At 39.7% G+C, this 27,009-nt stretch overlaps 3 protein-coding genes and 1 non-coding gene across 5 annotated transcripts in view; 3 read left to right on the top strand and 1 right to left on the bottom strand.

Moving 5' to 3' along the window:
• The first annotated feature begins 11 nt into the window (after positions 1–11).
• On the top strand, positions 12–7,835 carry rpl24 (ribosomal protein L24). The gene is made up of 6 exons (XM_061971090.1): positions 12–96; positions 223–298; positions 561–671; positions 3,903–4,039; positions 4,153–4,213; positions 7,702–7,835. The coding sequence occupies exons 1-6, from the start codon at positions 92–94 to the stop codon at positions 7,780–7,782; spliced, it is 471 nt and encodes a 156-aa protein (XP_061827074.1). The 5' UTR covers positions 12–91; the 3' UTR covers positions 7,783–7,835.
• On the top strand, positions 3,573–3,754 carry LOC133614018 (small nucleolar RNA SNORA23). The gene has a single exon (XR_009816527.1). It is a non-coding gene; the product is annotated as a small nucleolar RNA SNORA23 (small nucleolar RNA).
• Positions 7,836–8,507: 672 nt separating the features above from the next.
• Positions 8,508–14,261, bottom strand: mpc2b (mitochondrial pyruvate carrier 2b). The gene is made up of 5 exons (XM_061971091.2): positions 13,915–14,261; positions 12,212–12,252; positions 10,299–10,383; positions 9,988–10,099; positions 8,508–9,325 (listed from the first exon to the last, which is right to left on the bottom strand). The coding sequence occupies exons 1-5, from the start codon at positions 14,006–14,008 to the stop codon at positions 9,271–9,273; spliced, it is 387 nt and encodes a 128-aa protein (XP_061827075.1). The 5' UTR covers positions 14,009–14,261; the 3' UTR covers positions 8,508–9,270.
• A 2,614-nt stretch (positions 14,262–16,875) lies between these two features.
• dcaf6 (ddb1 and cul4 associated factor 6) overlaps positions 16,876–27,009 on the top strand; it is a 46,580-nt gene continuing 36,446 nt past the window's right edge. For both annotated transcript variants that reach the window (XM_061971093.2, XM_061971092.2), the window contains exons 1-3: positions 16,876–17,240; positions 22,691–22,752; positions 25,539–25,631. In XM_061971093.2, coding sequence (XP_061827077.1) covers positions 17,153–17,240; positions 22,691–22,752; positions 25,539–25,631 — 243 coding nt within the window. In that variant the 5' untranslated portion in view covers positions 16,876–17,152. The remainder of the gene's footprint in view (positions 17,241–22,690; positions 22,753–25,538; positions 25,632–27,009) is intronic.

Raw genomic sequence — 27,009 nt, 5'->3', positions numbered from 1 at the left:
TAACAAAACAAAATGTAAACTTGTCACCTCTTAATTCAACTTCCGCTTCCGCTATCTTTCTTTCCGGTTGTGCGCCTTTCTCGTCGCCGACATGAAGTGAGTTTACGGTTTACAATCAACTTCCATCTGAACTTTTGAACATATTTTATTGCTCGAAATTGATCCTATACTGCGCAAATAAAGTAGTTTCTCACAGCGATGCCCTACATTTATTGTTTCCAGGGTCGATTTGTGCAGTTTCAGCGGGTACAAAATATACCCCGGCCATGGCCGCCGATACGCCAGGATAGACGGGAAGGTAATTGTTAGCACTGTCCTCCATTTGGTACACTACTGTTGTTGCCCCTGTTAGTATTTATGTGGTTTTGTATAACCGATTTGGATAAATGATATGCGTCTGTAATATTCCCTTCATAGTATATTGGCTTTTATAAACTGAAGCAGGCCCAAGCGGCTTGTATGCTAGCGTCCATCCTTGCTAGCACACACGTCGCTTGCAGCTAGCTCAGATTTCAACGCTGTAAATAAATATTAACAGATACATTTGGTGAATTTCTTAGGTGTTCCAGTTCTTGAATGCCAAGTGCGAGTCTGCGTTTTTGTCCAAGAGGAATCCTCGACAGGTCTGCTGGACTGTGCTGTATAGACGCAAGCACAAGAAGGGACAATCTGTAAGTAACAGCACAATTTTGTATATAATTTATAGTGGTTGTTTCTTTACGGTTACATTTAAGTGTGTATCCTAATCCCGGTTCTCTGATAGCGGTTGCTTTATCCAGACTGTTAGCCCTCCATGGTGTACACAATGTTACTGTACAACTTCACAGTCGATCTTATCAGTGTTACAGTATAATTAATGTATATGATCAATATATTAGTCCTGGGCGACATTGGCCTAAAGATAAAAACATTTATCCCTACTTTTTAAAGAAATGAATGAGTACAAATGAGAGAGAAATATAAAACATGTTTGTATTTTATTTAATCAAATACTAGTAGTTTGAAATGACACTGCATCTTACTCTTAGAAAACTTATAATTTGAATAATCTCTTTTTAGACCAGATTTAAATTGTATATGTCATGGAATTGTTTTCAAATACCGGTAACTAAATTAAGATTTTTCTCTGGGAGGCTATACTTCTGTCAGCAAAAATGTGGTGTTGCACCTTGCATCTAAATACATCTCCAACATTGATATTAATTAATAAAGTGAAACCATGAAACTTTTGTCTTGAATAAAATACTTGTGTAAATAAAATTGTAATATTTTATACATTATAATATGGCTGGGCGATATGAACGAAAAAGTATATCTCGATATATTTTTACTTAAACTTAATATATATCTTGATATATTTTCCGGTGAAAGTATACATATAAAGATAATCATTTTTGAGCGAGATTCACTGAAATTGAAGTGAATGACAACTGTCCTGTAAACAGTCAGTTGTACTTTTATTAACCCAGTTAGTCAAGATGGGTATTAACAGCACAGAAAATAAACTTGTTTTAATTGCACAGAATTATCCATCCATCCATCTTCTTCCGCTTATCCGAGGTCGGGTCGCGGGGGCAGCAGCTTAAGCAGGGAAGCCCAGACTTCCCTCTCCCCAGCCACTTCGTCCAGCTCCTCCCGGGGGATCCCGAGGCGTTCCCAGGCCAGCCGGGAGAGATAGTCTTCCCAGCGTGTCCTGGGTCTTCCCCGTGGCCTCCTACCGGTCGGACGTGCCCGAAACACCTTCCTAGGGAGGCGTTCGGGTGGCATTCTGACCAGATGCCCGAACCACCTCATCTGGCTCCTCTCGATGTGGAGGAGCAGCGGCTTTACTTTGAGCTCCCCCCGAGTGACAGAGCTTCTCACCCTATCTCTAAGGGAGAGCCCCAGAATTACACAACATAAATAAAATTGAAAAATATTCTTTCTATGTAATATAAATAACATAGCTGTGCAAATAATACAAAATGTATCAAAGTCAGATAAAAAAATACATTTGTAGGCAGGCACTTATTAATTTCCAGTCGACGATGTAATGGACTGTCACACATGTACGGTTCTGGTCAGCGCCAAGTAAATGACTTAACTTACCGTATTTTTCAGACTATAAGTCGCAGTTTTTTTTCATAGTTTGGCCGGGCTCCAGTGCGACTTATATATGTTTTTTCCTTTTTTATTATGTATTTTCGGCAGGTGCGACTTATACTCCGAAAAATACGGTAATTGTGCGGCTATGATCTTCTTCACTTCGGCATACATTTTTGGCAGCAATTCTCGTGCGCAATATGCCATCTCGGGAACAGTTTTGATTTGGGCTTGCATGGTAAACAACTCAAAATAATGTTTTATCCAGACGCATTGTGGGTTTCCTGGACGTGGTCTACGTCGCTAAAAGACAAATCTAAAGAAGAGAATCCCTCTGCCATGTTCCACCAGTTTTTTTTAATATATTAATCACCTGCTTGAATATTCCCTCTTCTCTTCGACGACTCTCTCGGCGTCATTTGGGATGGCTTCCTGGTTCGATGACCATCTTGCTTCTGATTGGCCTGTGCCTAATGTTTTGCCTTAATCTCAACCAATCGTGACTCAAGCACATCTTGGAAGGAGGAAGGGGAGGGCTTTAGTAGCCCATAGGGGTGGAGCGGGGGAGAATCAAAGAACACAACAAATAAGGGGTGTGTGCTCATTTTAACGTGAAATAAATTAGATCAATATTATACCCCGCCTTCCGCCCGAATGCACTCCCCGCGACCCCAAAAGGGACAAGCGGCAGAAAATGGATGGGATGGATGGATTATGATATTTTCGTAATTCATATCTTGATTAAAAATATATCGATATATCTTACAAAATTGATATAGCTCTCAGTCCTACATTGTATGCAAATAAATAATCAAGTAAAAATTTGGGAGGACTGGTAATAGTTTCAGTAAGTGGATAAAGTCAATGGAGGCTCTTTCATTGACACATCTGGGCGGTGTGCAGAGCGACTCCTTAAGTGCTCCACTGTGCTTCTTTCTCATCATACATACCTGGTGTAATTGATTCCACCACAGTAAGCTGCTTTTTAGTTTATGGTTTTGTTTGCTTTGTAAAAATTTGCGTTTCCCACACTCTGCTGGAGACTTAGTTTTAGATGCTGGAAAAAGTTTGTTGTTCTGCTGCCTTTTTTTTTTTTTTTTAAACAAACTTTGCAGCTTGCACTCATTTGTTCCATGCCCGTTGCTGCCAATCTAAACCACATATGACAATTTTCTTTTCTTTGGAACAAACATCTCATTAGCCCTGTTTTGTTAGGTGTGTGAATCTCTGCTAAATAAGTAAGGAGCACGGTGGAAGCTACAGAAGCTCCCGGGTCCAAAAAGTGCTTCAGCAAAAAGAAAAAATATTTTTTTGGATATATTGATAAAATTGCTACATCGCCCAGGCCTTGATTAACTTAATAACAGGAAATTAGAGCATTTTGTAATTGCATGGTTTGCAATTACTACATGGTGTGCTCATCCATAGTAGTTAAAAACATGTTCTTAAAGATCACTATTTGAATACATTAAGCCATAATTTTGGCTGCAGGTGGACGGTGTGCGTGGTGTCCGTCCATGCTATGTGTTGTTGCCGGGCTGTGTTTTGCAGGCTGTGCAACAGCGCTCACGCCACACCAGCAGCCATAGAACACAAGGAGATCATAGTACTGGTCAATGATGGTCATTCGTGACTACTTACCATTGACCAGCCTCCAAATTCTCCAACACGCCTTATGGCTAAACATTTAAACTAATTTGTATTCTGAGTTTTGTAAAATTGTCTGAATATTTGACTTGGGAGGGTCCACTGTCCACACACACACCTTACACCTGGTATTTTCTCTAGTTGAGTTAAATAATTGCTCTACTCCCTAACAGGAAGAGGTGTCCAAGAAGCGTACGCGTCGTGCTGTCAAATTCCAGAGGGCCATCACTGGTGCCTCCCTGGCTGAGATCATGGCCAAGAGGAACCAGAAACCCGAGGTCCGCAAAGCCCAGAGAGAGCAGGCCATCAGGTAAGAAGTTAGAACTGTTGTAGGTGGGCCTTTTATAAGTACAATGGAAATTCAGATATTAATTCATTGTCAAGGTGTTTTTTTAGACTTGTAACAAATCTTTACTTTTTTAGGGCTGCTAAGGAGGCCAAGAAGGCAAAGCAGGCAGCCAAAAAGCCAGCTGCTCCCAGCAAGGTGAGTGCTGTTTGTTTACCTTTAACTATGCATAATATTAATAAGCTTACTTACTGTGCTGTTTACATCTGACTAGTAGTGGCATCTAGTGGAGAACTGCAAATTAAAATCTGTCGTAGGCTGCAAAGCCCTCAGCACAGTCTGACATACTGTATCTTGATATTGTTCAATATTAGGGATGTAACGGTATTATAAATACTGTGGTATTTCGGTTTCAAAGTCTTCATAATAATACCGTGACGGTATCAAACGAAAACTTGGTGTGTAGTTTTGCCGGGTGTTTTAGCGTTGCCCGGGTCTGTATACTAACTTAAATCTCAGAGAATCCTCTGCGCAACGCGGGAATGGCAACGTGCGGGCCGTGGAACGCTGTAAGCAAGAAAATAAGTGTGTTCGTACTCGTCTTAGATTAAAGGAATCTGTTTTTTGGGACATTCAATATGGCCATAATTGTCAAGTTAAAGTACCATTGATTGTCACACACACACACACACACACTAGGTGTGGTGAAATGTGTCCTCTGCATTTGACCCGTCCCTTTGATCACCCCCTGGGAGATGAGGGGAGCAGTGGGCAGCAGCGGTGCTGCGCCCGGGAATCATTTTTGGTGATTTAACCCCAATTCCAACCCTGATGATGATGATGTTGCTAACAAACAAACCCTGGCGAAAACGTAACCTCTTTGGCAGAAGGTAAGAAAGTCTGCATTCTGCAAAGCAAAGTGCGCCACTTTAGTGTTTCGAAGGTGACACATACTGTAGCTAGTTGGTCTTGTCTAGCCGCATGGCAGGAAATGACCCCAAAAAAAATTCACAGTGGAAAATACAAGTGAACTCAAAAGCTACTTAGTTAATGCATCCTCAATCCATCCATTTTTCTATCGCTTGTCTCACTCAATGTCGCAGAGGGGCTTGAGCCTATTCCAGCTGCACTCTGGCGTTCGCAGCTCTGGACAAATCGCCACCTCATAAACTGTCACAGCTAAACATCAGTATGTGAGGTATTTACGTTATTAAAACTGATATTGTTAGTTTACTTTCTGAGAAACATTTTCTGGACTGATATAAAAATGAACACTGCAGAGGACACTGGTGCCCATAATGTAAAAGTTGAAAGACGCTAAACTGTACATTGTTTTACACTTGTTACACTGGATGTTTACATTGTTGTTTCAAAGACATCAATTGTATGTTATTCTTTGAAATATTTGCTTGAAACAGTAGGTGTTCCTGCACAATTATTTGGACTTAGAAATACTTGCTTGTTAAAAAAAATATGATTAAAACATTTTAGCATTATGTTTGTGGTCAATTACAGTAAGTATGTTTATCCTAAATATTCCTGACACTTAATTTTACACACTGTGGCTTTTTTACCAATCTTTTTGTTTTTTTACATAAACCACAATATCGCACTGGGGCGGTATAGCTCGGTTGGTAGAGCGGCCGTGCCAGCAACTTGAGGGTTGCAGGTTCGATCCCCGCTTCCGCCATCCTAGTCACTGCCATTGTGTCCTTGGGCAAGACACTTTACCCACCTGCTCCCAGTGCCACCCACACTGGTTTAAATGTAACTTAGATATTGGGTTTCACAATGTAAAGCGCTTTGAGTCACTTGAGAAAAAGCGCTATATAAATGTAATTCACTTCACTTCACTGTGGTTTTAATACTCAGCTACAATCGGACGGAAGGCGGAAACCCTGGACAAGTCGCCATCTCATCGCAGGGCCAACACAGATAGACAACATTCACATTCACACACTAGCTGAGATAGGCTCCAGCGACCCCAAAAAGGGACAAACGGTAGAAAATGGATGGATAGGTCTTACCGTATTTTCCGCACTATAAGGCGCACCGGATTATTAGCCGCACCTTCTATGAATTACATATTTCATAATTTTGTCCACCAATAAGCCGCCCCGGACTAAAAGCCGCGCCTACGCTGCGCTAAAGTGAATGTCAACAAAACGCTGCGCTAAAGTGAATGTCAAAAAAACAGTCAGATAGTTCAGTCAAACTTTAATAATATATTGAAAACCAGCGTTCTAACAACTCTGTCCCAAAATGTACGCAAATGTGCAATCACAAACATAGTAAAATTCAAAATGGTGTAGAGCAATAGTAACATAATGTTGCTCGAACGTTAATGTCACAACACACAAAATAAACATAGCGCTCACCTTCTGAAGTTATTCTTCATTCGTAAATCCTTCGAATTCTTCGTCTTCGGTGTCCGAATTGAAAAATTGCGCAAGCGTGGGATCCAAAATGGCCGGTTCCGTCTCGTAGAAGTCATCGGGAGTCAGTGTCGCTGTTGTTCTGTGAATCCTGCCTTCCGGAAAGCTCGGACCACAGTTGTGACCGAAATATCTGCCCAAGCATTTACGATCCACTGGCAAATGTTGGCGTAAGTCGACCGAGGCTGTCTGCCCGTCTTAGTGAAGGTGTGTTCGCCTTCGGAGCTGTGTGAAAAAAGCCACCCGGCCTCTTCGCGTAAACTTCCCTTAACCACTCGCTCATCTTTTCTTCATCCATCCATCCCTTCGAGTTAGCTTTTATGATGACGCCGGCTGGAAAGGTCTCTTTTGGCAAGGTCTTCCTTTTGAATATCACCATGAGTGGAAGTTAGCATGGCAAGCTAGAACCACAGTGAAGGATGACTTCTCATTCCCCGTGGAGCGAATATTCACCGTACGTGCTCCCGTTCCACAGTGCGGTTCAGTTGCTGTGAAATACGGTAGTAATCCGTGTGCGGATGGAGAGATTGCGTCTTTTTATGAACCGGATCGTTTAGCAGGAGCCATTTTGTGGTCTTTACAGATGTAAACAGGAAATGAAACGTACGGTGATATCCGCGCGTTTTTTCTTCTTCTTCCGGGGGCGGGTGAAGCGCTTCCTGTTCTATGGGGGCGGGTGAAGCGCTTCCTGTTCTATGGGGGCGGGTGCTTTCCTTGGCGGTTGCTTGCGTAGAAGAAGAAGCGCTTCCTGTTCTACCGGGAAAAAAGATGGCGGCTGTTTACCGAAGTTGCGAGACCGAAACTTTATGAAAATGAATCGTAATAAAGCGCACCGGGTTATTAGGCGCACTGTCAGCTTTTGAGAAAAATTGTGGTTTTTAGGTGCGCCTTATAGTGCGGAAAATACGGTACTTAATACTGTGATATCGTATCGTGAGATTTTGATACCATTACATCCCTACTAAATATTGGAACTACTCATTGCAGCAGCATACTCCACTTTGCTAAATAATCATGGCTCTGCATTATCTTAATTTATTTATTAATTGAATTTTACTTTTGTTGTATGTAAAAACGGTGCAGCTGGTTGCATCAGCTCCGTGCTCTTTTGTTGTTTTTCTTTAGTGTTTCCCCTCTTGATTTCACCTTATTTTTTGCGGGCTTTTGGAATCTGCACCACCACCACACAATATCCCCATTGTGAAATAAAGTCTATCCTAAACAATGTTCCTTCATTATTCTGTTTCATAGGCTGCCTCCAAGACTGCACAGAAACCCAAGATTGCCAAGCCCATGAAGGTTAACGCACCCCGTGTTGGCGGCAAACGCTAAAGCCTTGGCTCCAATTTTCTGGTTGTGAATAAAACAATTTTGGTTAACACTCATTTTGGCTACTTTACTATCTTGCCCTTTTTCTTTCTTGTTCTAAATTCTAAACATTGAACTAACTGCTGAAGGAATGTATAGTGCATTCACTGTATGGGGGTTTTTAACATCTTAATTGCACTTTCACAGCTCCAGCAGGTCTCATGCTATTTAAAAAAAAAAAAAAAAATTCTTACGTAACCTAATGTATCCCTGAACCCCTTCATTTTTGTATGACTAGACCAGGGGTCTGCAATCTGTGGCTCTTGTGCCTCCTTGCAGTGGCTCCCTCAGATTTCTTTAAACTCAGAGTGAGAAAATACTGCATTTTTAAAGAGTTCCATCATTTTAGACTTTTGTGAGGCCATGTATGTGCACTGACTGAGTCCTGAGGGGCAAGGAAGGCAAGTAAAAGACTGGAAGCCTTTGTGTTCAGTTCAGCTTCTCCAGTGTGCAACCCCTTGGGGAAGCTAACCATGAATATTTGCCAAAAAGGGAACAAGTTTAATTTTATGTAGACAAATTGGTTTTCCTGTAAAATAAAAAACTACTGAAAGTTTATAAACTTAGGTTTTGCCACTCTATTTTTCTTTAATGGAAAAGGTGGCAAAATGCCTCTCAACTGGTAACGTTCCAAGACCCATGGTAGATTGAAGTATATCGTGTCAAGGCCACACATTAAAAATAAGCTGTTTAGTAGTTGAACAAGTTTATTAACTTTAGACAGCCTTAACATTTCCACAGTGCCATTTAATCAGTATTTCATTTGATAGTAAAGTGAGAACATTTATTGCCAATACAGTGAGGGGATTTTAAAATGCATAATTAAGGTGACCACACATCAAAGTATGAACATGCTCAAATAAAAGGCTTAAGATCAAAGACGCATTGGCAGTTCTGTACCAGTGATAGCTAGCATTAAAAAAAACAACACATTCAATAGGACTGAAAAAATACAGTGAAGCAAGCGATTTATTTTTGTTCTACTTCATTTAAAGCCATTAAAATTAATGTCACAAAAAGAAAATATAATTTCATGAGGACACACTGCCATTAAAACCACGCCTAACCAAACGTTACATTTTTGGGAAATGATTGCATGAGGTAATGATTGCTACACCTGATGATGAAAAAAGGTAAAACATCCCAAAGCTATGTTACATGAAGACAACTCAATGTACAATCATTACACTTGTTAAAACAAGTAATATTTGTGCGTTGATGACCATCATTCTTGTGTGGTTGTTTTTTATGCCAATTATACATCCTGAGGGAACTTGGTGAAAGTGCACATTTCCAGCAGAGAAAGAGGGGTTAAATATGGTCGGATGATGTTTGCTGGCATGAATGTTAAAACACGGGAGTCGGTGTGATGATGCATAAATGACACGAGACGGAGATCAGGGGCAGGCAGGTGCCTGGTGTGGAGTTGTCCTTTTAGTCCACTGAAAACACTCAGGACTCAGTTATCTCCTTAGCCTTCTCGTCTGCCTTCTGGTCTTGCTTGTACCTATTCAGGGACAAAACTAAATCTTATTGTTCCTTAAAAACTAGTAGCGATAGATACCACAATGATTGCTTCCTAAAACAGAAGAGCTCTCAAAGTATACAAAGGATCTTTGAAGAACATATTTTCAAAAACAGCCTTTTTGAAATAAGAGTGGCACCTGAGTTTTTCATGAGACACTTTTCACATGTTTTTTATGGTTTTGAGTTGGGCTGCAAAAAAAGTTACAAGTCCCAGCACTTTGACAAAGAAGGTGAGAAACACTATTCAATTAAAAAATAGAAATTGTAGCAAAGTATAAAGAGGCGTTTCTGTGGCTCTACCCTCATCGTCATCTTTGATAGGTTTTTAGTAAAAGTGATGCTAAAAATGTATCGCATTTCATTCGCCTTTTGTATGTATTTTGCATTGTTTCTGCATTTAAAACTAATTATTGGATGTGTTTCGTGTTACTATTTTAGGTGCCTGAAACAGATTAATTGGATTTACATGGTTTCTTATAAAATTGTTTCTGCATTTAAAACTAATTATTGGATGTGTTTCGTGTTACTATTTTAGGTGCCTGAAACAGATTAATTGGATTTACATGGTTTCTTATAAAAAATTGTTGTCTGCAGGTCCTAAAGAGCTCTTTGTTTAGTTTTTGGAGTCATTATCGTCCTAACCTCCATATCCTGTAGAGCTGCGAGGCTCCAGCGCTGCCCACAAAGAAGTTGACAGCAAACAGGTTCCAGTTCTTTGGGATGATGACCAGTGAATATCTGGACCAGATGAGCCCTGACGGAACAAGAGCAGAGGTTATGCACACAAGTGAAAGCACACTCTGGTATGTTTGACCAAAACACAACAAAAGAGATAACGCTTGTTTAGGAGAAATGTGACGAAACACTTTGGATACCTTCGGCATAAATTGGTAGAAGCCTAACGTCCTTTGAGCCATTAAAACAATACACAACTTTGATATTCTTTTTGTTACCTGTTGCTGTCAGCACTCCAGACTGGGAGACACTGAGCTTATCTGCTGGCCGAGTCATATCAGCCAAACCTGCTGCAACCAGACCCTTAAAAACAGAAGGTGATTATAAGTAAGTAAGTATTACTAGACATGTTTGCTTCAGTGGCTCCAAAGTGGTCCTCAAATGTAAGCTACTGGAATCCCACATGGGTCATGTCTTAAACCCCTGTTATTTTAACATGTATGCAAATATTAAATGTCAGTAATTTGTAAAAATGTTTCCAACTACACAATTTTAGTAGAAAAACTGAAGACAAACAGGAAGCAAGCACACACACACACTAAACAACAATGGAGGAGGAAAGATGTGGGACAGTCAACTTAACTGCTGCCACACTTTCAGCTATGGCTACAGGATTAATTGGCATCGAACTGACATTGAGGTTTTAATCAGTGCGATAACTAAACTGCAAGAGGCGGATGTCTTTTTTCTCTCTCCGCTGTCACTGAACATTTGAGTGATAGACATGTTCGCCAATCAGAATTGTTGAGCCGCTCGGCCATTGCCTCCTGGCCAATCCAACATGGTTAAAGTCAGTACGCAAATAACAAATCGCTCTCAGCACCTGAGCGCGTTTTTTTAAACAGTCAAATTAACTGAACACAGTTAACCCTCTATTCAGTCATTCACAATCTTGGCCTTAGTGGGCGGAGAAAAAAAATGCACCTTAAAGGGGAAGTGCACTTTTTTTTTTTTAGAACTTTGCCTATCGTTCACAATCATTATGAAAGACATGACAACTCAGGTATATTTTTTTTATGCATTCTAAATATTAAATAAACGTAAATAAAAGTCTGGTTACAGCGGAGCAAATGGGAGCTCCACTATTCCGCCCACAAAATCCGATAAATAACCATCCAAAAAGCGCCAACAATACTCCATTTACATTTCATGACTTGAATATCAACCAAGTATCAGTGACATTGTTATTATAAGCGCTAACGCAGACAAACTATTTATAGCTGTGACGTAATCACTTCCGGGTGTCCCTGTTTACATCATCGAGTGGTCTGCTGCTTCCTCGCTCCCTGTAAGTTTATTCTCGATCATAAATCATGCCTCTCATGCCTCTGGACACGAAACATCTGAGTAGGTATTCTGACAAGTTGGTACACTTTGATAGCCATTTAGGACCTGGAACTGGCGAGGATGACACGAGAAAGCGCTTGTTCCCCTTTCTTAGTGAGGATTATGAGTTATTCTTCACCTACATGGGAATGTATGAACATCCTAGCAGTCGGCATCCTAATGACAGCAGACATTGTACAGTAAGTGATGTTTTATTATGTTTGTTGGCTTTCATAAAGTCTGCAGTGAGTAACAATCAGTGATGAAGGAGAAAAAAAAGCAAATGTGATGCGTTTTTGAAATTAATGCTTCGCGTATGCTTAAAATGATCAAAATACGTAAATATTAAATGTTACTATAAATGTGTCCGTTAATACAATACATATATACTTGCATCATGTATATAAAACCCTAATGGAGCTGTTTGGATATTTTTTTTATTGGGCTCTATAGGCAGAATTGAATGGCTCCCATAGGCTCCATTGTAAGCTGATTTTTGATCAAATTTAATTATTAAAATGCATTAAAAAAAAATCTATCCGTCACCATGTCTTTCATAATGATTGTGAACGATAGGCTAAATTCTCAAAATTGTGCAGTTCCCCTTTAAGATGTGCAATATTTATTTAAGTTAAAATGTTCTTATAGAAAATATTTTTTTTGTTTGTTTACAATATCAAAAGTTATTTTGGTAGGTTTTTATTTACTGTTTCTGTTCTTGTTGGCGTGATAAGACTCTCAACCAGCAGCTTTTTTCATAAACAAAAAACTTTGATGCTTTACAATTTGTGGTGACTGCACTTACCCATTTGAAAACTGGGGCCCAAAAGAAAACCGTTTTTGGACCTTAAATGAAAACAGAAGAGAAGCGAACCATGAAAAACACACATTTGACTTAATTTTGGTATTAGTTAACAGAAAAAACTAACCTCTGCCTGCTTGGACTTTCTAAAGCATTCCGATTAAAGCAAAGTCCAAGTGCACAAAAACCACAGTCAATGCACAGGTTTTCAATGTTGGTTGGTTGGGGTCTCTTCTAAAGCCTAGAAAACTGATTTCCTGGGGCATATTTTGTGGTGTTTAGTGGCCCTTTTTAAAATGTATGTTGTTTGTTCTAGTTTTATACGTATAAAGCAAGCAATACATTGAGCTGTAAATGTTTGACTGAGCCCTCGCTCAACCTAATGCAAAACTGTCTTTCAACTGAAAAACAAAACTCCTGTGCTCCATAATGTCCAAGCCCTCATCTGACGTCACTCAGGCCAGCTACATCCAATCTTAATGATGACTGAAGAATTAAACAACTAATGAAATCGTAAAAACACAGATACAGCAGTTGATAAGTGGGCATTTGATGTGAGAGCTAGGAAGTCCTGTATAATGGAGCAAAGGGAAACAGACTGTGCATCAAAGAGTTGCGCCTTTGAAGTTAATTGGCTCTTTATTTTACAAATAATCATGACAAAAATAGGGATGTGCTAAGCAATCGGTTGCTGATTATTATCGGTCAATCTTAGTGGAAAAGTATGTGATAGGCCATTGACCATTTATATCTTTTAATGCACAAACACCGATCTCCTCTGACTGAAACTCTTTATTTTTGGTCACCCTGCTGACAAGCCACTAGCAGCTAATTTTGTGTCTCTTTATTCCCCCTCCAATATGGCGAATAAACTGCATTTTCTAGTTCCAAAATTAAGTATCACTGGAAGACAAGGCTAAACATGTTACACACCGAGAACGAGCCAGGAACATGTCTACTAATAGTTAACTGCTTTTAACTTTAATTGATGGTCCTTGAATGCACCACAGTTAACTTTCTCTTATACTGCCATAGATCTTAGACGTTCTTAATTTGATTCAAGCAACCTTATTATTTGACTTTCTTGGCAACATGGCTACCTTTATTTCATATTGACATTTATGATGTTGTGTATTGACACAACGGTACCACATCCCCACTTAACCGCCCCTGATTATGCAATGTTCAACGGGACTAAAAAAAGTAGGACATTTGTTACTGTAAATGATCTCTGAGTGAGGTGCTTTTTGTCACCGCCCCTTCCTACCTGCTGACAATGTTGTCCTTGTTGCAATACCCTTGGACAGGAAAGACAGCGTCCTGGAACTTAAACTCCCTCAAGGCATGCATGCAACTCTGCACTTTTAGGACTTTTTTTGGGAAGGTTTTCATGCTCAAACTAGTGGTGCTGTTGAGGCCTGAACACAATGATATATCTTATTTCTTTCACCATTGTCCAAAACATATCAGGCTTAGCTCAATATAAACAATGGGATGGATGGAACATACATTTAGCTTGCATCACCTGTGTTCTGGCATCTTCTCACTACTAAAAATAAACACAATATCTAGGAAACAGTCCATTTTCTGCGTTAAACTATAACCAATTGAGTGTTGCTAAGCAAATGATGAACTCCAGACAACACTTAAAAGTTGCTACTTTAGATACGAGCTACTGTTTTTCAGTACCTAATGATGTACATTACCTGCAGGGTGGTTGTATAGAGGTCTCAGCTTAGCAGGCAATATGTGCTCGATTCTGTCCAAAATCCTGTGATAGGACACTCTCAGTGCAGCCATGTTGGAGCTTTTTGAAGGGGGGAAGGAGAAGCTAGCTAGCTTAGCAATAGGCAAAGACGGACAAAATAAGTGTTCGAATTCAATATTACACAGCAGTAATAAAAAATTGAGACTTTTCGAACCGTACAAACATGAGTTAAAAATTTGAATATGTTTTTGAGCTTCTTCGGTAATTCCGTTTGCTAGCTGCTGATGCTAGCTGTCATTAGCTTCTCCCTGACCGACCCGACGAGGTGACTTTGTGCCACACCAGGCAAGGAGGTGGAGCTTGAGAATGGGACACTGTCCTTATTGGTCAGTCTGTTGAGAACTCGTATTTGATTGGTTCGAAAAGAGGGCATGTGTTTCATAAGCTTAGCGTATCCCGACTGGGTGGAGGCATTTTGTTTCGTACACAATTGTTCTTTCTTTCTTTAAAATTCACATTTTAGGATATTACAATTTTTTTTTTGTTTTTAACATTTGATTATTTAATTTTTTTTGACATATACAGTTGCCAAAAAAATACAGTCAGGTGAATATAAAATGTCCACCCAAACAAGTAACTCACAAAAAAGATTATTAGATAAAAATAAATAAATAAACACAAAATAAAAAAAAAAAAAACTCAAGGCAAATGAGTATAGACAAATGGTAACATAGAGCCACAGACAACTGCTCACCTGAATGGCCGAAACAAGGTGCAAAAATACCCCAAAGCAAACATAACACAACACCTGCTCAGTGGATTTGTGGTTAGCCTGTCTGCCCTGAGATCGGTAGGTCGTGAGTTCAAACCCCGACTAAGTCATATCACTTGTAGATGGAGCCGTCTCTTAAACCGGTAGGTCGTGAGTTCAAACCCCGGCCGAGTCATACCAAAGACTATAAAAATGGGACCTATTACCTCCCTGCTTGGCACTCAGCATCAAGGGTTGGAATTGGGGGTTAAATCACCAAAAATGATTCCCGGTCACGGCCACCGCTGCTGCTCACTACTCCCCTCACCTCCCAGGGGGTGATCAAGGGTGATGGGTCAAATGCAGAGAATAATTTTGCCACACCTAGTATGTGTGTGACAATCATGGGTACTTTAACTTTAACTTAACTTTAAACTGAATCATATTGGTGCTTTGTTTGATTTCTTTGGTTAATCCATTCCATAATTTCATCCCACATACAGATATGCTAAAGGTTTTAAGTGTTGTACAAGCATGCAAATGTTATAAATTAGATTTTCCTCTAAGGTTATATTTCTCCTCTTTTGTTGAGAAGAATTGTTGTACAGTCTTGGGTAGCAGGTTATATGTCATTTTAGTTGTTTGCAAATGCACCAAATCGTTGAATTTCAATAATTGTGATTTAATAAATAAAGGGTTTGTATATTCTCTATGTCCAACCTTATGTATTATTTTAATTGATCTTTTTTGTAACACCGTTAGTGAATGAAGCGCACATTTGTAGTTATTTCCCCATATTTCTACACAATAACTCAGATATGGTAACACTAGTGAGCACTAAAGAATATGAAGTGATTTTTGGTCTAGAACAGTGTTCTTCAACCACTGTGCCGCGGGTGCCGTGAGAGACAGTCTGGTGTGCCGTGGGAGATTATGCAGTTTCACCTATTTGGGTTAAAAATATTTTTTGCGAACCAGTAATTATAGTCTGCAAATAATGTGCTGTCATTGAGTGTCGGTGCTGTCTAGAGCTCGGCAGAGTAACCATGTTATACCATACCATATCAGTAGGTGGAAGCCGGTAGCTAATTGCTTTGTAGATGTCGGGAACGACGACGATAGTTTGTCGTGATCACAATATGCAGACAACAGCGGGAGGTAGGGTGCAGGTAAAAAGGTATCTAATGCTTAAACCAAAAATAAACAAAAGGTGAGTGCCCCTAAGAAAATGCATTAAAGCTTAGGGATGGCTATGTAGAACGAAACTAAAACTGAACTGGCTACAAAGTAAACAAAAACAGAATGCTGGATGACAGCAAAAACTTACAGCATGTGGAGCAGAGACGGCGTCCACAAAGTACATCCGTACATGACATGACAATCAACAATGTCCACACAAAAAAAGATAGCAACAACTTAAATATTCTTGATTGCTAAAACAAATCAGGTGTGGGGAAGATAGCGCTCAAAGGAAGACATGAAACTGTAACTGGAAAAGCCACCAAAATAAGAGCGCAAGACAAGAACTAAAACACTACACACGGGAAAACACCAACAAACTCCAAATAAGTCATGGCGTGATGTGACAGGTCGTAACAGTACACCTACTTTGAGACAAGAGCTAAGAGACAAGAGTACCGGAGTAATAAATAACAATCAGTGTTGGATCGATGTATTGCACTCGAAGGGTAATATTGCACAGTATTAGGGTAGGATATTGTATAGGGGTGAATTGCTATTATAAGTTAGAGTTGAAGATGGTGACAGCTCTGGGAAAGAAATGTACATACCAAGTCAGACCTACACTGTTTCAATGCCCATTTCTCTGATGATGCAATTGTTGATGACTGAACTCAACCAAACCCTCCTCATCCCACCCCCGGATTGTAAATAATGTAAATAGTTCAATGTATATACTCTGATGATTAACTTGTGTGATGACTGTATAATCCTATATATTTGTACCATGAATTGATTTACGTGCACCCCGACTTAAACAAGTTGAAAAACTTATTCGGGTGTTACCATTTAGTGGTCAATTGTACGGAATATGTACTGAACTGTGCAATCTACTAATAAAAGTTTCAATCAATTAATCAATCAATCAATCAATGCACAGTACGGACAGCACTTGCCTCTTCCGAGGTGACAAATCGAGCGCACCCATGCTCAAGCCTCGTCGCTTATCGCGATGTTTGGCCACAGCTGATCGTCCCCAGCTAGACAAAATAAAGCAGGCCAGGCTAGCAGGACTCCCTCACAAGTTATCACCCCCGGGGAGCGTGCGAGCTGCCAGGTGACAAGCAAGCGAGGCCGCGGTGACAGGAACCAGGAGCTCCTCTTTTCTTCCTTCACCATGGACGCCTTGACAGCAGCGGCTTGCTAACGTTAGCAAATATCCCCGCTTTGACATGGCGCGATGGCAACAACAACAGAAAGCAGCTTAAATGTCAACGTTGTCGTTTATTAAAAGCTGTCCGTCACCATGTCCTGCTCTGGAAACCTGGTTTGGGATGTAAATAAACGCCTCATTGGATACAGCGAGCCCAACAGCATCAGGACGAACTATTTAGGTAAGGAAGCTAGCATGTTGTATGTAGCATGTAGCCTGTCTGTTGCCCACTAGCACAGATGTCAAAATCTACACCCGCCTCAATTGACGTCCGTTTAAAGGAAAAAGTCCGACAATTTCTACTGCAATTGCATCTTTTTTTGCAACAAGCTCGTGTTTTTTTTACCCGTAAAGCCTATAAAAATCATTAACTGTACTATACTATATTCTGTGCTTGATTTTATAACAAGTTATGCGCCAATTGTATGCACTAGTAATAGGGGTGTGACTCTTTGGGTATCTAACGATCGGATCTGATTCCGATTCCCAGGGTGAGGATTCGATTCAGAATCGATTCTCGATTCAGGCCAATTCCCGCATAATACCGTATTTTTCGGACAATAAGTCGCAGTTTTTTTTTCATAGTTTGGCCGGGGGTGCGACTTATACTCAGGAGCGACTTATGTGTGAAATTATTAACACATTACCGTAAAATATCAAATAATATTATTTAGCTCATTCACGTAAGAGACTAGACGTATAAGATTTCATGGGATTTAGCGATTAGGAGTGACAGATTGTTTGGTAAACGTATAGCATGTTCTATATGTTATAGTTATTTGAATGACTCTTACCATAATATGTTACGTTAACATACCAGGCACGTTCTCAGTTGGTTATTTATGCCTCATATAACGTACACTTATTCAGCCTGTTGTTCACTATTCTTTATTTATTTTAAATTGCCTTTCAAATGTCTATTCTTCGTGTTGGGTTTTATCAAATGAATTTCCCCCAAAAATGCGACTTATACTCCAGTGCTACTTATATATGTTTTTTTCCTCCTTTATTATGCATTTTCGGCCGGTGCGACTTATACTTCTAATGAAACTTATTCAAAAGATGTTACAGGTTAAAAAAAAAAAAAAAGAAGCTTACTCTGATTGCATTGAGATGGCTTAAAAACGTATTTAAAAAAATGTTTTCTTATAAATTAAATTTTGAAAATAATGATTTATTTTTTATTTTTTAACCTACCTTTATTGTGTCGATATAACTTATTTTGTGATGTTCTTTAAAAGCAGTACATTATTCAGATTTGATGTTTTTTCCTGGTTTGTGTGTACCTGATTGGGTTTAAATCAAGGCTGAGTCTTGAATGGGTGGGGCAGGTGCCTGTGAGCTTTAGTCACTGCTGTATTTAGCTTGACAGAGATACACTTCAAGCTCTCATAGTGTGTGTGTACGCGTGCATATGCGTGTGTGTGTGTGTGTGTGTGTCCGAGCACTTCCAGGGTATATTTAGCCTGGAAAAGTGGGTAGTCAGGGGACAACAAGTGGGATTTATGCTCAAACCACAAACAATTCAGATGATTCATGACAGGAGGCTCAAATGTATTAAGTATTATTATTATTCCCATTAAGGCTATAAATTAGTAACCTGACTCTCGCCAGATCCTTGTAGTTTGCTGACCTCCACACAAGGATCTGGGACTTCTCAGTAGGAGATGTATTTCAGAAGGCGGGGCCTTGTAAAAAAAAATAATTAAAAAAATCATTGTATGTGATTGGAGAAACCACTTGTCCGTTATCTTGAATGACGTGCTACTTCAACCATTCACATCGAAATCAACCCGTGACGCTGATGAGAGCGACGCTGGGAAATCCAAACCCGGTCGGAAGAAGAGCCTAAACACCCTTGTCACCAATAAATGCCTTCAAAACCGTTCTGTGTTCATCTTTTAAAGAATTAATATTCGATAGATTCGACAAAACCGTTGCAATAGCAGAATCAGTGTCAGCACACAACGCAGCGTGCCACCATTTGTTGTTTGAATCAAACAGTCGCTTCGGCGCTACGTCACATCTATGAAATCCCGCCCGGCGATCCTGATTGGTTCATTATTTTTTGCTATCTGGAAGAAGTTTGCAATGCCTTCGAGCCCAGATCCTTGTTTGGAGTTCAGCGAACTACAAGCATCTGACGAGAGTCAGGTTAATAGCTGTCCAAAGTCGGGACCCGGGGTGGACCACTCATCTGTGTATCAGTTGGGGACGTCTCTGCGCTGATGACCTGTCTCCACTCAAGATGATCCCCTGCTGGCCCCACTATGGACTGGACTCTCACACTGTTATGTTAGATCCACTCGACGTCCATTGCACCGGTCGCCCAGGGGGGGGCGTCCCCACATCTGCGGTCCCCTCCAAGGATTCTCATTGTCATCCCATTGGGTTGAGTTTTTTTCTTGCCCTGATGTGGGATCTGAGCCGAGGATGTCTTTGTGGCTTGTGCAGCCCTTTGAGACACTCGTGATTTAGGGCTTTATAAGTAAAGATTGATTGATTGATAATAAATTAGGGTGGAGGCACTGGTTACAATCGTGGTTTTGTGATGCAATTGATGGCTTATTAATTGCATCTTGAAGCAATCGACGCAAAATGAAGTGCACTACTTGGCTTTAACCAGCAGAGGTGCTGCTGATTCAACCGCAACGCATCTGCCCTCTAAAGCAGTGGTCCCAAACCACCGGTCCGGGGACCGGTACCGGTCCGTGACGCATTTGCTCCCGGGCCGCAGAGAAACATTAAATCATTTATAAACGACTGCATTTTCTCCATCTTAACTTTCGCCTGTCCCACGAGACACATCAATAAGCTTGTTTATAGATGTACAATGAAACTCCTCATAGGAATTTTCCATTTGTCATATTTTGTATAACTTTGTGACATGATACAATGCACATTAATGAACATATACAATATAAATGTGACCGACTGTAGCCAAAGGCTGATTTCCATCTGCATCTCATTGCAAAGAAACAAGTCCAGGGCTAATTCAGCGAAATAGTGAGTTGTATTTTTCATGCACTTATTTAAAATTAAAGTTAAAGTACCAATGATTGTCACACACACACACACTCGGTGTGGTGAAATTTGTCCTCTGCATTTGACCCATCCCCTTGTTCACCCCCTGGGAGGTGAGGGGAGCAGTGAGCAGCAGCAGTGGCCACGCCTGGGAATCATTTTGGTGATTTAACCCCCAATTCCAACCCTTGATGCTGAGTGCCAAGCAGGGAGGTAATGGGTCCCATTTTTATATTCTTTGGTATGACTCGGCTGGGATTTGAACTCACAACGTACCGATCTCAGGGTGGACACTCTAACCACAAGGCCACTGAGATTTTTGCTGCATTTATCTGGCACAAGTGGAAAGCCGGTCCCTGAAAATAATGCCTACATTAAACCGGTCCGTGGTGCAAAAAAGCTTAGGGACCACTGCTCTAAAGAATCAATCAATCAATCAAAGTGTATTTGTATAGCCCTTAATCACGAGTGTCTCAAAGGGCTGCACAAGCCACAACGACATCCTCGGCTCAGATCCCAAGAAAAAACTCAACCCAACGGGATACAATGAGAAACCTTGGAGGGGACCGCAGATGTGGGGGCTATTTTTGTTCAGTTTTAGTCAAAAGTTGTAGTCAATAAGTACCTTAATTTTCTTTATCCTCATGATGTGTGGCAGACTGGCAAGTACATACACATACATCCTCCGCTGTTGCCATTTCTAAAACAAATAACGTATAGTTCTAACTTACATCTGTTAGTATATGGAAGCGCTAAAAACTAAAACATGTCTGACTAGGTGGAGAAGGGGAGCTTGGTCTAAAGGAGGGTTTTGGTACGTAATCAAGAAAAAAACAGCGCATTCTGAAGAGATGGTCAGAAGGCAGCTTGAAGATGGTTTGCAAAACATAATCTCTGCAAAATTTTGACCAAGGAACCACCATTACATGTTATGTAGACCACAATGAAGTGGTTTTTATTTTATTTTAAATATGACCCCTCTAAGTTAAGTTCATGACGTAGTAGGTTGAATGATGCAGACACGCTTGTTACTGGATACTTTCGTACATGCCACTGCCTTGGCATGCCTGTTAGACTGCATTATTGTTCAATGAAGGACACTTATTACGTATGACAAGCTTATGTGCTCTTGTGTGCTTAGCTGTTGTGTAGCTGCTAGCTCCTAGTAGCCTAAAGCCTACCATGTTCTTTTCTAAAGAACTTCACTAAAATACAAGAAAACATCAACCATGTGTGCTTTTTGGAGGACATTTAGATGTTAATTGGCTTTGCACAAGTAAACACGCTGCAGGACTACTTGTATCTGAGATTTTAGATGTAAGGTGATATAAACCACACGTGTCAAACTCAAGGCCCGGGGGCCAAATCTGACCGCGACAATGAGATGTGTCAATAAAGTACTTAATATTTTCTCACTAAATGTAATAGATTTTATTCATTTTGACAGAAAAAATATATGAACTGCTTGAAATTGCATACCTTTACCTTTTAATAGTATCCAATATTGCAACAAATATTACAGTATACTTTCCAAACATGCTTTGTCTAAATAAAAATACTTAACTTTACAGCAAACTCCTCATCAAATTAATAAAAATGACTACCGGTATACATTTTATATTGTTCTTTACAGCATTCATCAATCAATCAATGTTTATTTATATAGCCCTAAATCACAAGTGTCTCAAAGGGCTGCACAAGCCACAACGACATCCTCGGTACATCCATCCATCCATCCATTTTCTACCGCTTATTCCCTTCGGGGTCGCGGGGGGCGCTGCAGCCTATCTCAGCTACAATTGGGCGGAAGGCGGGGTACACCCTGGACAAGTCGCCACCTCATCACAGGGCCTTTACAGCATATTACTGTAAATTGAAAAAAAAAAATGACTACCGTTTTTTGTGTCAAGATTCTGTTGACTGAGCTGCCTGTTTTTGACTGTAAAATCTGCGGTTGTTGTTTTTAACGGTGTATTACTGTAAATGGAAAGACGGTACATTTGTTTTTATGGTAGAAAAAGTGGCAGCTAAGTTGCCAGAATAAAAAAATAACATGTATCGTTTTTCCATTAACAATATATTGTTGTAAAAACCAATGTATATTTAACACAAAAATTTTGGCAACTAAGCTGCCAGCTTTTTCCGTAAACCCCCGCCCCAAAAAACAGTGGTACTGTTTTTCCATTTACTGTAAAATGTTGTAAAAAATAAAAACGACACTATTTTACTTTGAAATTTTGTAAATGTTAAGTTTTTACTGTAAAACCAACAATTTGTATAATTAATAATGAAATCCAGCAAATTCATACATTATTTGCTGTTACAAGCGGCCCTCTGATGGCAGCCATAACTGCGATTTGGCCCTCAATTAAAACGAGTTTGACATCCCTGATATAAACCGATCCCTTTTTTCTCGCTGATAATGGACCAATATCAATATCAGATTGGAACACCCCAAGTTTTTAACAAAAGTGTCTTTACTGGTATTCTTTGCGAACCTGAATGAATGATGGATACGTGTTTTTATTTCCGTAATATTTTTATCAATTTTTATTGTTCAGCCTTTAAATTCAGGCACTTTACCTCATGGCTTCCCTTCTTCCACAGGTAGAAGAGAGTTCGTTCAGAGGCTTAAACTCGAAGCAACGCTGAACATACACGATGGCTGTGTGAGTACCTTCCCTTGTTGACATTTCAGTCCTCTGAGTGAGATTAGCAGGAACAGCAACATCATTGAAAGTAGATCTTTGACTTCAGGCCCAAACAGAGAAACCTGACCTGATACAACAGTCATTCAGCCCTGGCAGCCCTGTTGGGCTCCAAAAACTTGTCCTAAGTCATGTCATGCCGTTAGCTCTGCAACTTGTATTTTTATTTTACTTGCATTATTTTTGTCACATTTCCCCTTTTTGAACCGCAGCACTCTTGCACCAGCTGCTCGTTAAGTAGACAGAGGCACACTTTTATATAAGTTTCCAAAAATGTCCAATAACATAAAAAAATTGCTTTAAAAAAAAAAACATTTTAATGCGGCCTGAATACTTGCTAAATATAACAACAAAATCTCTAAGTTGGCAACACTAATCCCTCTATGTTATGTGTTTGGTATTCTCTGGCAGACTCGGGGTAATAGCTATAAAACTGTGTGTATAATTCTGCCTAAAACCCCAAAACACTACTAGTGTTTGTGTTTTTTTTAGATCACATTGGGCTGGGCGATATGCCTGAAAACTGTATCACCATATAAGTGTTTTATATTAGTTGTTATCAAGCTTTTTTTTATTTATAAAGAGCTTTTCATACATAAAAAATGCAACGCAAAGTGCTTTACAAAGTTAAAAGCAATACGCCTATCCCCCATTATCACATACGTACGCACGGGCACAGATACCAAACACAAACACACACACGCAACATACACACATATGCAACTATACGGACCGATGATTGCATGGCTGAGTACAGAGGAGACATGTGAGTAAACACTATCACAGGAGCCATCTGCACCAGGAGCTCATCCGACCATGGCCACCAGGACGCTGACACAAAAGCTTCCTCACAAGCACGGCCGATAACCCCTAAGGAACGTTGGGAAATGAAAATAACAAAACTTGTAAAATAGTAAGAACCATGAGTAGAGATAAAGGATAGAATACATGTAAGACATATGAAGATTAATATATGAAAAAATAATAATAATTAAAATAAAATTAAAAAAAAAATATATATATATAAATATTTTATATTTATATTTATATTTTATATCTATATTTTAATATCAAAATATTATATTATATAATTAATAATTATATAATTATATTATATAATATTATTAATATTACAATGTTTATAATATTTTATATATATTTTATATATATATATATATATATATATATATATATACATACATACAGTAAGTACATAAATATAACTAAATAAACTATTTCATAACTAATAGGATAAAAAGTAAAATACAAATGACATCAATAAAATAATCAATATCAGGTAAAAGCCAAATCAAAAAGGTGGGTCTTAAGCCTGCTCTTGAAAACATGAGCGTTCTCCAGCAAGCTGTTCCATAATAGTGGAAAGACGCCGTCCCGTGACTTTGCGTCCTGACTTTGGGAATAATTAGGAGATGAGTGCCGGAGGATCTCAGGGCCCGGGAAGGTTCATAGGGTAAAAGCAGATCTGAAAGATAAGAAGACCCAATACCATAAAAACATTTATAAACCATTAAGAAGAACCTTAAAATTGATCCTGAAACACACGGCGACCCAATGCAGAGATTTTTAAAACTGGTGCAATGTGAGCCCGCCTTCTGGTCTTCGTCAGGACACATATCGATAATTATTGATATTTTTATGACCTATCGAAAATAAGGACCAGGACAAAAATGTATCAAATGTAAACTTTATTTAAAATGGAACCTTCTTCTCGTTATAATTCCTTCAGCTATCAAGGCAGAAATGAAGGGAAGTGTCAACACAACCATGGAAAACAGTCAAACAACGTAAACAAAATGATAAAATCACAATAAACACTTAACACTAACGTCTTAAATTTAAGGCGCAAAAATTAGGAATACGTAACAAATGCTTAATAAAGTGTAACGATATAGTGCAAAGTGTGAAAATGTAAACTTACAGAAACCGGAAAATAACTATTTTCTGCAGGTTTAGTGCCGGCTGTGCTCAAGAGTGAGCGCGGCTAAGGTGGTGTGGTATTGCTGATTGTGAGTGCCTTGGTCTGACTATGGTCCGTTTTTAAAAAAATCCAAAAAACTGTCATACTATCGAGGTGATTTTTCCTGTTTTATCGACAATTTCTTTGCTCTCTGCCGCACTAATTTTTTGTTTATTTTTCCCACTCCATGTTGAAAGTTGATAGTATTATCTGATTGGCTGTTGGTGTTTCACTCCCGCTGATCAGTGATCACTTGCTGCGTTGGTTGTTTGGTTACCAGAGAGCGAGTGCTTTTGTTGCTTCGCAACTTCCGACGAAGAAAAAATTAAAAATATCGAACGTTTTATCAAACGCATTTTTTATTGATTACGTGTCTTTGGCCATATATACATATCGTTTTATCGCCTAGCCCTAAGACCACGTACTTCGCGTGGAAAGCATTGTACGCAACTTTTTGGTCAGTTTTTTTTGCATACGCAACCTGTACAGATGAAGACACAGGTGCGTAAGAAGTGTGTTAAATAATCCTTACCGCACCATCTACTGTAAGGAGTTGGAACGAGAAGCTACATTCACAGGCAGTCCCATCATAATGTGTTTATTAGCGAACAAGTAGCGCCAAATTTATGTGACAGGCTGTAGTTATTGTTTTACTCGACTTGTGATGTCAGCTATTTGGTCATTATTAGCTTAGAGTGAATAATATGTCTATACTGCTACACAAGCTGTACACTGACTACTCTAATGTGCACTTTTTGTATCCCTCCAGGTCAACACAATATCGTGGAACGACACAGGTGAATACATCCTGTCAGGGTCAGATGACACCTTCCTGTCCATCACCAACCCATACAACAAAAAGGTTGGTTGGGATAAATGTTCAGAACTCCGATTGAAGTGTAATTTGTTTGGAGAAAAAATATATCGTAGGAAATCACATTAGAATTAAATGTTCCAGAGTCAAACTGTGGCCGTTGTAAAACCTTATTATTTATTGCACCAATGTTTTGAGTAACATTTTAGTGTAAAGCAGTCCTTCTCAAAAAGTGGGGGGGGGGGCGATTCCAGGGGCAGCACGTATGACCTTGGGTAACATGCATTTTTTCTGTACCAGAATATGATGAAGCATATGTTGCACTTGGCTTCACTGTAACCACGGTGGTAGACGAGGAAAGACAGGTGTGTTGTTAAAAGACTTACAATGTTATGCAGAGGTATTGATACAATTTTAGAGACAAATTATACTATTTATAGTAAAGGTAGCGAGTGGGGGGGGTGTAAAATATGTTCTTCTTCCTCGGGGGGGCGCAACAGAAATTAGTTGAGAAGCACTGGTGTAAAGTGTAAAATGAAGTGCCTTTAAATTCCTGTCAACTTTCCTGTTTTTCCAAGAAACTCCCGTATTTTGTCCTTTTTCCCCAGCATTGTTTTCCCCCTATTCTAACGTAAATGAATAAATTGTAAGACAATCTCTGGTATTGCAGCAGCTCAGCTTCCTGTCTGCTCGGCAACACATCCTCTAGCCCTGTAAAGTCAGGCCTTTAAACTAAAGGCAAGCCAGTTAAAACAAAGTTTCGCCACAGTAGTCAGTAGGGGTCTTTCCACCAGCACACTGCACAGTTGAGTAATGTTATTTTGTACTAGTTTTAAGTTGTACACTAATTTGTTTGTATTGCTTCCTTCTATTGTGAAATGACTTCCTGTCAGACAATGCTGCTGATAACTTATTTTTTTTAATGCAACGGTCATACAAGTGTAAAAAAAAAAAGTTGACCACTCTTTGATAACAAGCGATGTGTATGGGGTCTTGCTGTTTAAAGCAGGGGTGTCAAACGTATGGCCCAAGGGCCGGGTCAGGCCTGCGAAGAGGTTTTATCCGGCCCGCGGGATGAGTTTGCCAAGTATAAAAATTAACCTGAACTTTTTGAATGAAAGAAACTGCTGTTCTAAATGTGTCCACTGGATGTGGCAATAGCAATTCTTTGTATCTTTTTAGATGATGCTACATATGTACAAAATAAACCACATGATGTTAGTGCATCAGTCGAGGAAAATTATTAAACTACATAAACATAGGGGCTACATATGGCGTAGTGGGTAGAGCAGCCGTGCCAGAAACTTGAGGGTTGCAGGTTCGCTCCCTGCCTCTTGACATCCTATCGCTGCCGTTGTGTCCTTGGCACCCTTGCCCCCAGTGCCGCTCACACTGGTGAATGAATGATGAATGATAGGTGGTGGTC

The sequence above is a fragment of the Nerophis lumbriciformis genome, linkage group LG13 (genome assembly GCF_033978685.3).
Source record: "Nerophis lumbriciformis linkage group LG13, RoL_Nlum_v2.1, whole genome shotgun sequence".
NCBI lineage: Eukaryota > Metazoa > Chordata > Actinopteri > Syngnathiformes > Syngnathidae > Nerophis > Nerophis lumbriciformis.
This window is presented reverse-complemented; position numbering and strand designations above follow the sequence as displayed.